The sequence below is a fragment of the Gadus macrocephalus genome, chromosome 6, assembly GCF_031168955.1.
Source record: "Gadus macrocephalus chromosome 6, ASM3116895v1".
Taxonomy (NCBI): Eukaryota; Metazoa; Chordata; class Actinopteri; order Gadiformes; family Gadidae; genus Gadus; species Gadus macrocephalus.
Genome location: NC_082387.1, coordinates 20,240,720 through 20,254,625, shown reverse-complemented (window position 1 = coordinate 20,254,625; position 13,906 = coordinate 20,240,720). Strand labels below are relative to the sequence as shown.

The 13,906-nt window shown below is 46.2% G+C and overlaps 1 protein-coding gene across 4 annotated transcripts; it reads right to left on the bottom strand.

Annotated features, from left to right (window-relative positions):
- Positions 1-308: 308 nt before the first annotated feature.
- On the bottom strand, positions 309-12,705 carry LOC132459960 (rho-related BTB domain-containing protein 2-like). 4 transcript variants are annotated; one of them, XM_060054868.1, is made up of 11 exons: positions 11,476-12,705; positions 9,485-9,686; positions 9,105-9,208; positions 8,498-8,683; positions 7,185-8,125; positions 6,971-7,089; positions 4,963-5,113; positions 4,796-4,884; positions 3,928-4,033; positions 3,417-3,626; positions 309-2,274 (listed from the first exon to the last, which is right to left on the bottom strand). In XM_060054868.1, exons 1-10 carry the CDS (start codon positions 11,481-11,483, stop codon positions 3,421-3,423), a joined length of 2,112 nt encoding a protein of 703 aa, XP_059910851.1. In that variant the 5' UTR covers positions 11,484-12,705; the 3' UTR covers positions 309-2,274; positions 3,417-3,420. The 4 variants fall into 4 exon arrangements, with proteins under 4 accessions (XP_059910851.1, XP_059910850.1, XP_059910853.1 ...); XM_060054867.1 differs by having other exon boundaries at positions 309-3,626; positions 11,476-12,703; XM_060054870.1 differs by lacking the exon at positions 11,476-12,705 and adding an exon at positions 9,295-9,408 and having other exon boundaries at positions 309-3,626; positions 9,485-9,622.
- Between the last annotated feature and the right edge of the window lie 1,201 nt (positions 12,706-13,906).

The following is a 13,906-nucleotide window of genomic DNA, read 5'->3' as shown; positions in this document are numbered from 1 at the left end:
TCAGTGTTTTTCAAATTGAAACGGCTTCTACCATTTAAATATCGTTGTATAATTAATATGAACCACAAAATATATTAACTCCTAATGCGGTAAGAAATTGCACGTCTTTTGAGTAACTTTAAGGTGGAGGATGTGCATTTACCATGGATGGGTTTTCCAGGTTTCTTCTCTCTTCCACGAGTTGTTTTCATGGAGCGTGGTCATGCGCAGTGGCGACGGGTCGCCAGGCCCACGTTACCACACGGAGAGCGCAAACCCAGGAGGCATGAAGAAGACATCAACACAGACATAGGAACCATGACGAAATATTTCAACGTTTGCTACTTTTTTTATTTAGTAAATATTATTTACATACTTTTCAAGAACACATGCTACGCAATTCCAGATGTAGCCTACAACAAAGTTCATAAGCGATACAACTTTTTCAGAACAAAGAACCTGACGACACGGGAAACGTCATACAGGCTTCCAACACTGAGCAGATGTTCAAGTGTAAAAAGAGAAGTTCAGTACAAGGCCTCTTAACTATGCGGTTGTGATTGTGCAGCATCTTAGCCTGGTGCTGCCGAAGCTACCTTTGGTTTGTGCTTTTCTGCAGCGTTGATGTTAGCACCCACATACATGGAGGACTATTATATTCCGATCTAATAGTTTTACCTGATATTCTCTACTAAGCTAATGAGCTGTGTTCCTCAAATAATCGTTTGTAATTCAATGGCGACTTTTAAATTCTCTAATGCTGTGTAAATCAGTCTAAAAATAACTTTATTTCTATGCATAGTATAAAGTGGGTATATATTTGTAACTGCATCAGCAAGCATTGTTCTCTACGCCATTATCGATTTGCAAATCTAATAAAACTATTTATAATGATATTATTTCCTAATCATCTTTTATTTAACATACTTACTTTATTTGTATTATTTTTGCTTTTGATTAAATTAAACATTTATATCTGAACGAATTTCAAATATTAAGAATAAAAACAGGATCATTCAAACAAACAGCCCCTCACAAATGTACAACCATGTCAGATTCAGATTATGTACATCTACACATACCCATGACTTCCAGTACAAGTGTCACTTACATGTTTAGCACACGAACAGGCCTCCAGACAGCATCAGTATTTACATCCAACACACACTTTACATTAAGGCATGAGGTGTCTAAACACCAAACATTCACAGAAGAAGAAAAATTAATAGGAAATTAAATCTTAAAATCTATGTGATCAATTTAAATAACGCTGCCCAGCTAATTATGGTTGCAGAACCTATCAAATAGAAGCCACTACTTAAAACGTGCCGTTTTGATAAAAATATACATGTGGTAGAAATATCCCGCATTTCAAACTGGAGATAAAAATCATTGGAGCTTAGTAGGAGAGGTGAGCAGGAGGGTCAGAGGAGACTTCACATTCTAGTAACCCTGTTAAAAAACCCTAAACAACACAGGGTGCAGTAACGCTGCTATGAACAAGGTAAATATTGTGATTGAGAGCAAAAGCACCACCATTTGTGTTAATTACCAGTGATTTTTCTTGTTGCTGTTTTGTCAAGCCTCATTCATGCGTTTAAAAAGGTCAGACCTTTTCTTTGCATGCCTAAGGCAAGCCTTTCACAATGGGCTGCTCAAAGAGAAGCCTGTAATCCAAGTAATTTTTTTTGTAGAAACTTTTATCCTCTATGAGTGAGACCAACATATGCTAGCACCAGAATTTGGTACAATAGTTGCGATTCTTAGTCTGACTTTTAAACTTTTTTAAATATTTGGTTACTATATGTAACTGCCAGTTAGCTATTGTGCAAGTAGCACAACACCAAACTTAGTACGTTGTAAGTTTTCCCCATTAAGTAATATTGTAGTTCCTTCTATCACCATCTGCAGTAAACAATATTGACATAACTAGTGCACATACATTAATGCAAGTTTCTTGCATGTTATCTGAGCAATACTTGACAACAAGTCTAAACAATCCAATCCACACACAGCAGGAAGAGACCAGCAGCGTTAAAATACAAATACACAAAAACACAAACTCAACCAAACTTCTGAAGCCTCCGCGTTTGTCAGCAGCAGGATCGCGGCCACCAACGTGCTGCTACAAGGGGTTGCTTTAGGATCTTAGAGGATTTCAAGAACAAACAAGAGCTTAGCAGAAGGCTGATGGCTTGACCCAGGCATCTGTGTACCCTGTCACAAACACATGCTGTAAAACAGGCAGCTTCAGCCTCCCGCTGGGCCTCCTGTAGACCAGTAGAGTCTAAAAAGCTGATCGGAGATAGAAGATAAGAGGAGCTCATGTTACTGGAGGTTTACAGCGCAGCGTAATCATAAGCATCCAATACGCTCTTATAAAGTGTGATTTGTATCACAGTTATGCATTCAATCTGAACCCCAATGAATGGCATGTAAGGTGTGTTAGCATGACAAGTCTCTAGAGAGTATAATTACATCTGTCAAGCATCAACTAAGTGAAGCAATAGCAATGAACAATCAAACACACTAAACTTAAATAACCCACGTTTGTTTACTGGAAATTTCAAGAAGATACTTATTTCTCTCCAGGAATCTCTTGCGTCTTTCAGAAGACACACAACCTGCATTCATGTAAACGAAAGCCCTTTTAGTGTAAGAAGATGCAACACACAAGGCCGCACAATAATGGAGATGGGTACTTGAGTGTATCCAGAATCACTTCAAGCTGTACACAAACATTCAAATCTGTTGACACACACACACACACACACACACACACACACACACACACACACACACACACACACACACACACACACACACACACACACACACACACACACACACACACACACACACACACACACACACACACGGTGTCGCTCTGTATTCTCCCTCTGGGTCTGTGTGAACTGTTGTCCTCCGAGGGTCTTCCGGTCAATCAAACCATCTAATCAGTGCTCTGTGATTCATGAGGGCCTGTATTGACTGGAGACTTGGAGCTTCTTGCTGAGGGGATCCTGCTGTAGACTGAGTTTGGTAGTTTTTTATAAATTTTGGATCTGAGATTTGGGATTTTGTGTAAAATTGCTGGTTGTTGCAGCTCTCGTAAGCAGCACTTGGTTATCGGTTATCAGTTATCAGTTATCAGTAACTTATGAGCGATCAATGGATGACAGTTCTGTGCCAGCAGACGTCCATTCCTTGAGACCTTACCTAGTCAAACATTCAATGAAATGCTCACCGCTCGAAGAGCAGAAGCCTATTGCACCAGCCTTCAATTTACTGTCAACGAGGCTTGGATTCAGTCCATACCCTGCTCTGTCCAATGCTCCTCCCACAAATCATATTCCACTGTAAGGAGCATTAAGAATGAGCTTTTTTAATGGGATGCCTGGGTGTCTGTCCGCAGCAGCCAGTGGATGGTTCCTCACCCCATCAGATGACAGCAGACGACCCAGAAGGAGGAGAGTGTGAGGACGGGGAGGAGGGCAGGTTCCAGAACAGCCATTTGCGTTTGCACTGCCTCCTCTGGTACAGGTAGTCCTCCTTGTCGCGCTCCTTGCGGGCCCGTTGGTAGTGGTCGTCCTCCTTCAGGTACCACACCGGGGGCCAGCGCTGCTTCTCAAAGTAGTCCTGGTTCTCTGCAGGAGAGCACAACAGCTGGGTTTGTGGAGGACTCATAGAGACACCGAGTCTCTGACTGAGTAAGAAGCATCAACACATGAAGGAATAGCTTTTTTTCTATTTTACAAAGACAGTGGGTCGAGTTTTGTTTCTCTCTGGTTGTTTGATGTTACTAAATCATTGGATGTAAGTCTCCTTTCCAGACAATCTTAGTCATTCCAGCTGCCAGGGACATACAGCGTGTTTCTGTTCAGACAGATGCATCCAAATAGTCATCGGAGTTCGATTTGATTTGCTTTGCGGTTCTCTGAACTTTACCTGCAGACTTGGCTTTCATGTCTCGGGGGAATTTGCGGCACACGCTGTTGTAATTAGTGCAGATGTGGTGAAGGCACCAGCCTGTGAGCTGCTGGGCACAGTGGAACTGTAGGGAGTTCAAGCATTTGGTTATACAACATGTGGAGCTTCCTATGGAAACTATCTCCAATGAAAATGTGTCACTGTGATAAAGGATTGTACTACCCAACTGTAAAATCGACTGTAAAACTGTAAACTTAATTTAAAACTGTAAAATCAATAGAAACTGCTTACAAAACAAAATAAAATCAAGGAAAATACTGCAATGTATGGTCACCAACTCCAACAGACACCCAGTGGAAGGTCCGGTGTGTTGCTGTAGGTGGCCACTAGTGGACACTGTGGGGTGAAGGAGTGTGGCACTTCACCTAACCAGCCGTGGATGTTGATGGCGTGTCCGAGTGAGATGGTTAAGTTAATAAAGCCACGGTGTGTGGCGCATTTCATATAAAACACCTCTCTACAACGCTACTACACAACAATGGTGCTGCAAAGTATAAAAAATGGGACGTCAGGTTGCCCTCCTTCCTGGTGCTCGGAGCACAAAAAGCTAAAGCTTGAATAAAACGCGTTCTCTCTAGAGCTGTTTGTCCGCTCTGGGCTACTGTAGAAACATGGCGGCCCCCAAGAAAGAGGCCCCTCTCCTTGTGTAAATACAAAGGGCTCATTCTAAGGTAACGAGAACACTATGACTGATGTTATTTTTATGGGATATTACCCAAATTAAAACATACCTCATACCATGTTCCCTTTCTGCCAAGTCCGTTCCGCTAGAGGCCACTTAATCCTACACACTGCCCCTTGAACCCTGGGTTCAGAGTGCTGTTACCTGCGCCATGTCCAGGTACACCAGGACATCCCCGTCGGTGTCAGCGCCCATAAGGGCCGTCTCCATCAACATTGTTACCGTGTACAGTTCTGAAAAACAAATGCAATCACAGGTCAATAAAACCGTCCAAATAAAAAAACGCACAGGCTTTGTGTGACAGGTCTCACCTGTTAGAGCAACAAGGTGCGGGAGGCAGAGCCGGTTGGCCAGAACGATCAGCTCCATGGCGTCGAGGTCCGCCCGGGAGCAGAAGCGGCCCGTGTAGAGGTACTCCAGCACCGCCCGCATGCAGGTGCGCGTCGTGTTGGGGAACAGCACCTGGGGGACACAACGAGATCTTTAGGAGCTTTGACAACAGAGGGGATAGGTGCACGGTTATTTGTGATACAACATACCGTAGTTAACACAGGCCGCCGTCTGTCTCTACTAAAAAAGTAGTGCATTGTCAAAAGAGCAGCAAATAACATTTGTGGAATAGGACACAAGGCCTCTGCCACCGCAGTCATTAGCATGGGTGGCAATCTGTCTAACCATTTGTGCAGCTCATTTATTCAAACTTGCCTTGTCAGCTGGGCGGGCTAGTGTGCGTGCTTGGGTGCGTGGGTTGAGGCGTGTGTGCGTGTGTGGCTTTGCAGCAGAGCATCACCCACATATTCTCACAGCACACACTCCACACACACACACATCACCCACATATTCCCACAGCACACACAAGCCCTAATCAACGGCGACGACGGCCCAACTGTCGCTCATCCAATCACAGCCACGGCCTTCCTAATTGGGGAGGGGCAGCTGGGCTAGGGCTGTCAGGGTTGGCCGAGAAGGAAATACCGGAGGGAGCGTGGCTCACAGCACCAAATCAAAACGAATCACCTGTCTTCTCTTAAAGATTAAAGATATGGCCATAGCTGGACTCAAGAGGCGGAGAGTCGGAGAGAGAATAAGAGGCCGGAGCACGACGGTGACGGTGCAAGGAGTACTGCCCGCAGCATTCTTTAGAGTCGACTAACATACCTTTCTCTGTTCAAAATAAAGTGCTGTGGGCGGCAAACTAAAATAACCTGCGTCAGGCTCTTGGTTTCTTCCAGTGAAAGGATGTCCAGCAGAAGTTACAATAGCGGCTGCACACGGATTGTTCCAAGGCAACTGAATCACGGCGGTCAAGGTGAGGCTGTCTGTCAAATATGAATGATGAAACTGTCACAATTTAATATTTTATTCAGCTAAATAAAAGTATTAAAAAGAGAGAGAAAGCCAGATAGGGTGAGAACAAGATCAAGAGAGAGAAGAAGGGGGAAAGAGAGCAAGAGATTGCGTGTTGTGTATTTGTTTATATGTAATGACCTCCCTGATGCCAACCAGTCCAAACTAAAAACCCTGTGCATTGAATAATTATAGTTTGTGTTGCTCCACAGCTAGTCTGGCTGAGCGGAAATGGACAGCGTCTATAGCGCTAGCGTCGGATTCCACCGCTACTCCTCCCCTTCCTGTTGCTGGTTATCCCGTATTGTGCTCCCCCTCAAACTCAGAAACTAGGCAGTATGGCGAGTTTTGAAGAGGACTTTGACGGCGCTGTAAAGCTAGCATGTTTGGCTCTTTCCGTCGAAAATTGCAAAGATGTTCTGATGGCAAAAGTTGTATATATGAAGCGTGGCCTATTGTGTGCAGCGAGCTAGCAGGGGTAATGTTCAATTCGACCTCGGAGACTTGTAAACACAGTATTGTGTTTGTAGTTTGCCCATTGGTCGCAATTATGGAAGATCCGGTGGGAACCCTGCAGTCCAAGGGTATATATGATAGGTCCCGTGAGCTCCTCAAGGGCCAAAGTGTATGGTGTCTTGACATCATTGTGAGAAAGAAACAAACGATGTTTGTTCTTTTTAACTATAAAAGGATCTTCACATAGGCGACATACATCTTTAATCGTTTTTTGTGGCGTTTGCGGTTGGGATTGAGCCATCTCTCTGACAGCCTCTGAACGTAAAGACGTTCCATCACCGCTGCTGCTTCCCGGGGTTAGCCCCGCCCTAGACGATTGTGATTGGTTTAAAGAAATAAAAACAGGCCAGCCCAGTTTCCCCCCGGATAGATGGCTCTAAATAGCGTGGTTCCAGACCATTCTACTTGCTGTAGTTTGGTCTGGCTTTGCGAGACTACTCCACAGCTGATACTAACCTCTTTAGTGCAGCTCTCCACAAAAGGCCCTCCAAACATCGCTGCCATCCAATCACAGCTAGAGATGAGCAAGGGCTTATGGGCTGAGATTGTGCCATCATCTAGCTTGAACACCACATCTGAAACATGGAGACAATGCACGTGAACACCAGATATTTGTTGGGTTTTCGTTCTTTTGCTCTCCAAGAAGAGTTAGAGTTTGACGACATCTCACCCGAGAAGGTGCCCTTGGCCAAACACTCTTTGACCCGGTTGGTGCGCCGCACGTGGAAGGCTTTGGTGATCTCCTGGTTCATGAACGCCTCGTTGTTGAGGATGTTGGCCACCATCATGCGCAGGTCGAACACTTCCAGCATCTCGGCGATGTGCGCGATGTGCATGAGCTCCTTCTCGTGCTCGTCCAGCTGGCCAGTGTACAGGTAGCGCAGCACCGCCCGGAAGGGCCCCAGCAGCATGGACCCGTCCATGTGCACCACCGTCATGGGCCGGGGGGCGTAGGTGCCCGGGTCCTCCACCAGCTCCTGCTGGATGCTGACGAAGGCCCTGCTCCAGGAGGAGAGCAGCTGGCCCTGCCGCGCCCCCTGGGACTCCCTCAGCGTGCCGTCGCTGGTGCAGGCCCGCAGGTTGGCGCGGTCGCCCGTGTCGCTGCTCTCGCACACGTCAAAGCTGGCGGCCCTCATCAGCAGCTCCCGGCCGGAGAGAGGGCCCCGCCCGGGCCGCTCGGCCTCCTCGGGCGCCCCGTCCATGATGAAGAGGTCGTAGAACTTGGAGGAGGACGTGGCCAGGTATATCTTGTGTGCGAAGATCTTCTGGCGCTCCTGCAGGACCAGGATGACGTCGGCGCAGTGGGGGTCCTCCAGCAGGCGGGCGGGGTGCTCCTCGGTGGAGCTGGGCGGAGGCGGGACGGTGATGATGGGCGGGGGCGGTTTGGGCGGCAAGAAGGGCGCCTGCAGCAGGGGCCGCTGGACGTTCCTCAGGTGGGACTTCCAGAACTGCAGGTGCCGACGTGAGATCAGCGCAGCCCGGATGGCGTTGTCAAAGACGTCCTTGATGCCGAACTGAGCAACCACGCTTGTCTCGTAGTACGGCACCCCCAGCTCCTTGGCCACCTCCCGGCCTCGCTCGGGGGCCAGGATCTCGTTGGATTTAATGGGTCTAGAGAACGGACCAAATATATATTTTTTACAGAGGAACCTGACACTGCATGCTGGGTTGGTAAAGAGTGGGTTAAGCTAGCAATTAGTAGTGCTTGCACTTATTTCTATGAGCATCCTTACTGTACCGACAGCGATATATTCTCTTTCTTCTGACAAATTTACTCAATGTAAGTCGCTTTGGGTAAAAGTGTCTGCTAAATGGCCTTAATGTAAATGACCCAAAGCAACCTATTTTAAGTTGCTTTGGGTAAAAGCGTCGGCTTTATTGTAAAAGAGAGAAAACCAAACGGAATGTGTTCCGATGATGTGTGCACGGTGACCTCACTGTGCATTCCCAGAGGAATCCCACTCAGGGATCAGTTCTGTGTACCTGGCCAGGGGCCGACGGGCCCTGTTCACAGCCTCCAGGTCAGCGTAGCGCAGGTCCAGCTGACAGCCCACCAGGATGACCGGAGCGCGGGGGCAGAAGTGCTTGATCTCAGGGTACCACATGGTCTTCACGTGGTACAGCGAGTTGGGGTTTGCGATGGAGAAACAGAGCACCACCACATCCGACCTGATGGGGGTAGGAGAGGGAGTGGGGGGAGAGAGGGAGAGGCAGAGAGAGTGGAAAAGGATTCAATAACAAAATCACCCATTCACAGAAGGAGTCACCCGATCATAGCACAGCGCCATCATGTGAGACGAGGCAGACGGCCCATGTGATGCCCTGGGTTAGGTTCGGGTCTCTGTACCTTTAAGGGTACCGATCGAATTACGCCTGCATCACAGCACCTTTTCAAGTTAAGTCTAACTACTGAGTACCTATTCAAGTTCAATCTATGTACAGAGTACCTATTCAAGTGCAATATATGTACAAAGTGCCTATTCAAGTTCAATCTATCTACAGAGTACCTATTCAAGTTCAAGTTGATTTTGTGTGGTGAAAAACAGAATATATAGTAGCTTGAACGGCACCAGCCCTTGCCGTGTCTGACCTGCCGTAAGCAAAGCGCCGGTCCTTGTGGTGGTCCCCAAACGTGTCCCAGAGGCGAAGGGACACGCTGACGTCGTCGACCACATCCCTGGAGCGCTCCAGTACCTCACAGGGATCACACGGAGGAACTCAACAGCTGGCCACCGCCTCAAGAGGGCTGGCGTGAATCATGCGTTCACAAGTCGACTTACAATGACACACAATGAGTCACATGTTTAATCGGAGGAAATGAGGTGGCTGGGTCACCGACGCACTGTCCTGTCAGGCACTAGGTCTCGCAGCTGCCCAGGTTTGACCTGCCAGACCTGTGGTAGCCTACATGTCACAGAAGCTCTTAAAAGATATCAGACAGAAGATGGAGGGATGGGTCAGGCTACTCACCTCCTGGCACACCCGGTACTGGTCGATGGCCCAGACCGTGGGCACGTGGGTGGCCAGCAGCTGGTACTGTGTTAGGGTGGCGTTGCAGGCGCGGGCGCAGATGAGACGGGTCTTCCCCACCGCGTTGTCCCCGACGACCACACATTTGATGGTCTCGACGTTGGGCCTCTCATAGTCCATATCAGAATCGGTCGGGTGAGGTCTGTCCCGAAGACAGAGAGCCCGAGATTATGTTTAAAGCTCACCTAGATTCTGCTTAGCCTTATTCTATGTTATAAGTCCTTGCACCTAAAAATAGTGCTTAGCATTGTGAAGCTTCTTATCCTAGATATCTTTTTTGTTGTAAACGGGGAATGGGTTAACCTAGAAATTGTTAGTGTTGCCGCTTGGTTCTATGAACATCCTTACTCTACCGACAGCGTTATATTGTTTCTCTTTCGCTTTGGATAAAAGCGTCTGCTAAACGCCCTGAATGTAAATGTAAATGTAAGTTTAGAGAAGCAACGGTCCGGAAAAGGTGCTACATCAGCATGATGTGGTCCATTAAGGACACAGCTTCACCTTCTAACTGAGCAGCAGGATGAAAATCAATATGGCGGCTGTCATGTCCCTGTTCCTCATTACATCTGCAGAGATATTAATGGCTTGTTATGGGAGCTATACTACCCATGGCCCCATTCAGAGGATCCAATCCCTGGTCTTCAATAAAGAAGTCCACAAGCCCCTTATCAGAATAAGAAATAGAAAATAAATAGCATATATGTTCTCATTTGAATGGTAATATTCACTTTGAATAAAATATGTGCATATTGCGGACAATATGCACATACATAGATACATATTATATTGTTTTGAATGTACTGTCTCAATGTAATTCAAGGTTATTGTTATTGGGCTACACATGATGTGCACAACATCGGGGGCTTGAGAATATAAACAAACTCCTTTTGAAGCCATGTGACCATTGTGTGCAATATTAAAGTTATTCTCCAAAAATGTACACGTTGCAGCCATTTTTATAATCTGGGTCATCTTTACTGTGTCATCAATATCATATACTGTGCATCTAGGCAGCCTTAGCTAACAGCATCATTAAAATTACTGAAATAAATACAGCAATGGAATTGTGAGCGCCATCAAAGCCAAAGGAAATTGAGTCTGGTACTTATTTTGGTCCAGACTGGTTTCCAAGGGAACTGCAGCCTCGATCTATACGTGACATGAAATCCCAGGCAGTCCTGCGTGACATTCTTCGCTCTTCACAACGCATGCATCATCCTACATATTTTTTTATTGTTAACAGCTTTGGCTGACAGTGTGTGTATGGATTAAGCCAATGCTATGCTTTTAAGATGCATATTACCTGATCCATCTTTCTGACTAATGCAGAGAGTTAAGTCGTAAAGGTACGTGTTCACGCAACAACACTGCTTCTCACGGCACTATCAGCAATTCACTCAATCAGTGAATCGATGTAATAAGTCTATTTAATAGTTCAATATGAGAAAGATGAAAATGCACAATCAAATAAACTAAAGTGGGTCTTTCATGTTGGTGATAGACACACAGTTGTGTTAACCCTTATTCGGAAAGCCATTCACAAAATGTGCCCGACAGCTTTCAGCAGCAATTCATAAAGTGCAGTTTACAGACCGGCTGGATCTCAGATTCACGGCAACAGTGCATGCATCTCCTGAACCGTTTGGCCGAACCGAGCTGAGGTCTGGTTTAAGGCGCTGCCATAGGTTCGAGACCCCTTCACTATCGCTGAACACATGAACCCGTCTGCACAGCTGCAGAGTTAACTGGCCTACAAAACGAACACAGAATGATGAATAAGGAGAAATCGACTGTTCACGACTACACGTTATGTAACGTTCAGCCAGGGGCTGCCCAATGGGTCTCAATCTTCACGGAGATTTCCTTACTCCTCTCAGACGAGTTCAGGTTCCCAGGAATCCACTGGTTGTGAGGGAAGGAGACGCTCTTACCGCAGCATGAGGAAGTGGTGCAGCGGACGAGAGGACGGACAGGAGGCTGGACGGGAGGAGAGGGGCTCCACGGGGGGCGGCAGGCACCTGGCGGCTGCTCCGGCTGAACTTCATCTTCGACGACTGTCAGGAGGCGCTGGAACCGGCGACCCACCGCAATGTTTCCAGTCGGCAGAAATACGAAGACCTACCAGAAAAAGCAACGGAGGCGAGCAGAGGCCTCTCTATCCTCAGAGCTGCAGAGCTGCAGCTGTGAGCGCGGCGCGCGGCCCCGCGGACCTCCTCCGGTCACCTGGCCCACGTGGCTCAAAGCGGGCACGCGCGCCAAAAGAACCCCACTGTTCACATCCCATGACCCTATTACACAGCTTTATGACCATATAATGTGCCAGCCAAAACAAGGCGAACTCAAACATGGTTATCTTTGCGCTATTAAATGATACAATTCATTATGTGCCGCTTTTGTTTTTATAATAACACTTTCATTATTATTATATGTGTATTAATGTGACCATAGGCCGTATGATACAATGTACAGAGAACGGCAGACTACTGTCATCATTAGAGTTGTTAAGAACAAAGCTCACCTTTCCATAATATGGTAATAATTTCAGTCTCCATCCATTCCTCTTAGTCCCTTTCATGCAGTGCATCCAGTATCTCAACATAATCGCATTATTTTATCCATCAAAGCACCCTCGTCAGAATAATTTAATAAAACATCTGCAATATAGTAGCATATGGTCTATAATATATATAGCATCAGTGTGTGTGTTTGTCTGTCTGTAAAATATGTTACCACCAGGGTCAGTGGTGATCAGAAAGAATAAACACCCAGTTAAATAGCTAATTGTTTAGCCTTAAACAAACAGTGTATGGTAACTTAATCCAATAAATACTGAGGGAGCAGCATAAACAAGAAGTATTGCTTTAACCTTCAGCTGCTCAGATAGAGCGCCCCCATTGGTACATTTCTTATTCAATTTGCTTATTTGATCGTTGTTCTTTCAATACACAAAGGTAAGTAAATTATTTAAATATATTTACATAGTACGACTCGGACAAGGGTCACTACAGGGCTTCACAAGCACAGAAGAAATCCAATATAATACAGAAATATTCTCTTCACAAACAGGGCAATGAGACATAGTACAGTACAACCAGCACAGTGCAGGCAGAAAGCCTGCCTGGAATGATGATTCAGGCGGTTATTTTAAAAGTGTGCACGAGTTCACATTACTTATAAGAGTGTGTTGACAGTAGGGGGGGGGGAGAGGGAGTGCGAGAGAGAAAGGGAGAGGGAAAGAGGGAGTGTGTTCACAGTAGAGGGAGAGGAAGAGGGAGAGAGGGAGAGGGAGAGGAAAGGGAGAGGGAGAGAGGGAGAGGGAGGGGGACAGGGAGTGTGTTGACAGTAGAGGGCAAGAGGGAGAGAGGGAGAGAGAGAGAGGGAGACGGAGAGGGAGAGGGTTCACAGAGTGGGAGCCACTGCTCCAAAGGCAAGATAACCACTAGTGTGTGTGTGTGTGTGTGTGTGTGGGGGGGGGGGGGGGGGGGGGGGGAGTGGGGTTCTGTTATTAGGTGTTGCTGAATGGTCCTCAGAGACCAATGGGTCTCTGAGGTGAATTGTTGTATGGGGTAATGGGTGTATGGATGTATTTTTGTATGGGTATATGGATGCACAAAATGTAAAAGAGGGCTTGACTGTGCAGGAGTGAGTGAGGACCAAGATTTTTTACTCAACTCCAGAATGCATTGGCAAGGGGAAATATGTGCTCTTCTGCAAATCCATGACAGAAGTTTTGAGGCAGCATTTTGAATTGTTTGTAAAAGGCCCAGCGATTTTGAGGCGTGGAAAAAAGGCCATCACAGTAATTGAAACGCTATGAAATAAAAGCGTGAATAAGCATTTCAATTTAGTTTTTGTCTCAATAGACTTGAGCCTGAAGATGTTCTAAGATGTAAATAACAGGAGCAGCTCAACAACCGGACATGATGGTCAAACACACACATCAAAATGAGACGTAGTAATATAAGTAAAGTAACTCAGGTTTGTTTGAGCAGGAGGAAGAGAATTGGAATAAATACACTGGGTAATCCTAGTTTATTCTCGCATTGTGGGGGGCATGACCAGATCTTTTGTCTTATCTGAATTTAAGTGAAGAAAATGGCCATCAATCCACGCCTATCAAATAGTTCAGGGTTTCTCCAAAAAACAAAAATCCATTACCTTCATTGATTCGATTATTTGAGAAAGATAACATTGTCTTATGGTTTATCTTTAACGCTTGGTCAGGTGGATTCAAATTTCTTTGTCACAAGAGTAGAAACTATTTAGAAGAAGAGCACCAGGGATAGTCCTACCAGGGAAGCAACTGTTGTAGTAAGTTCAACCCCAAAGGTTGATTATTGACACAAGTATCCTAAATCTGAT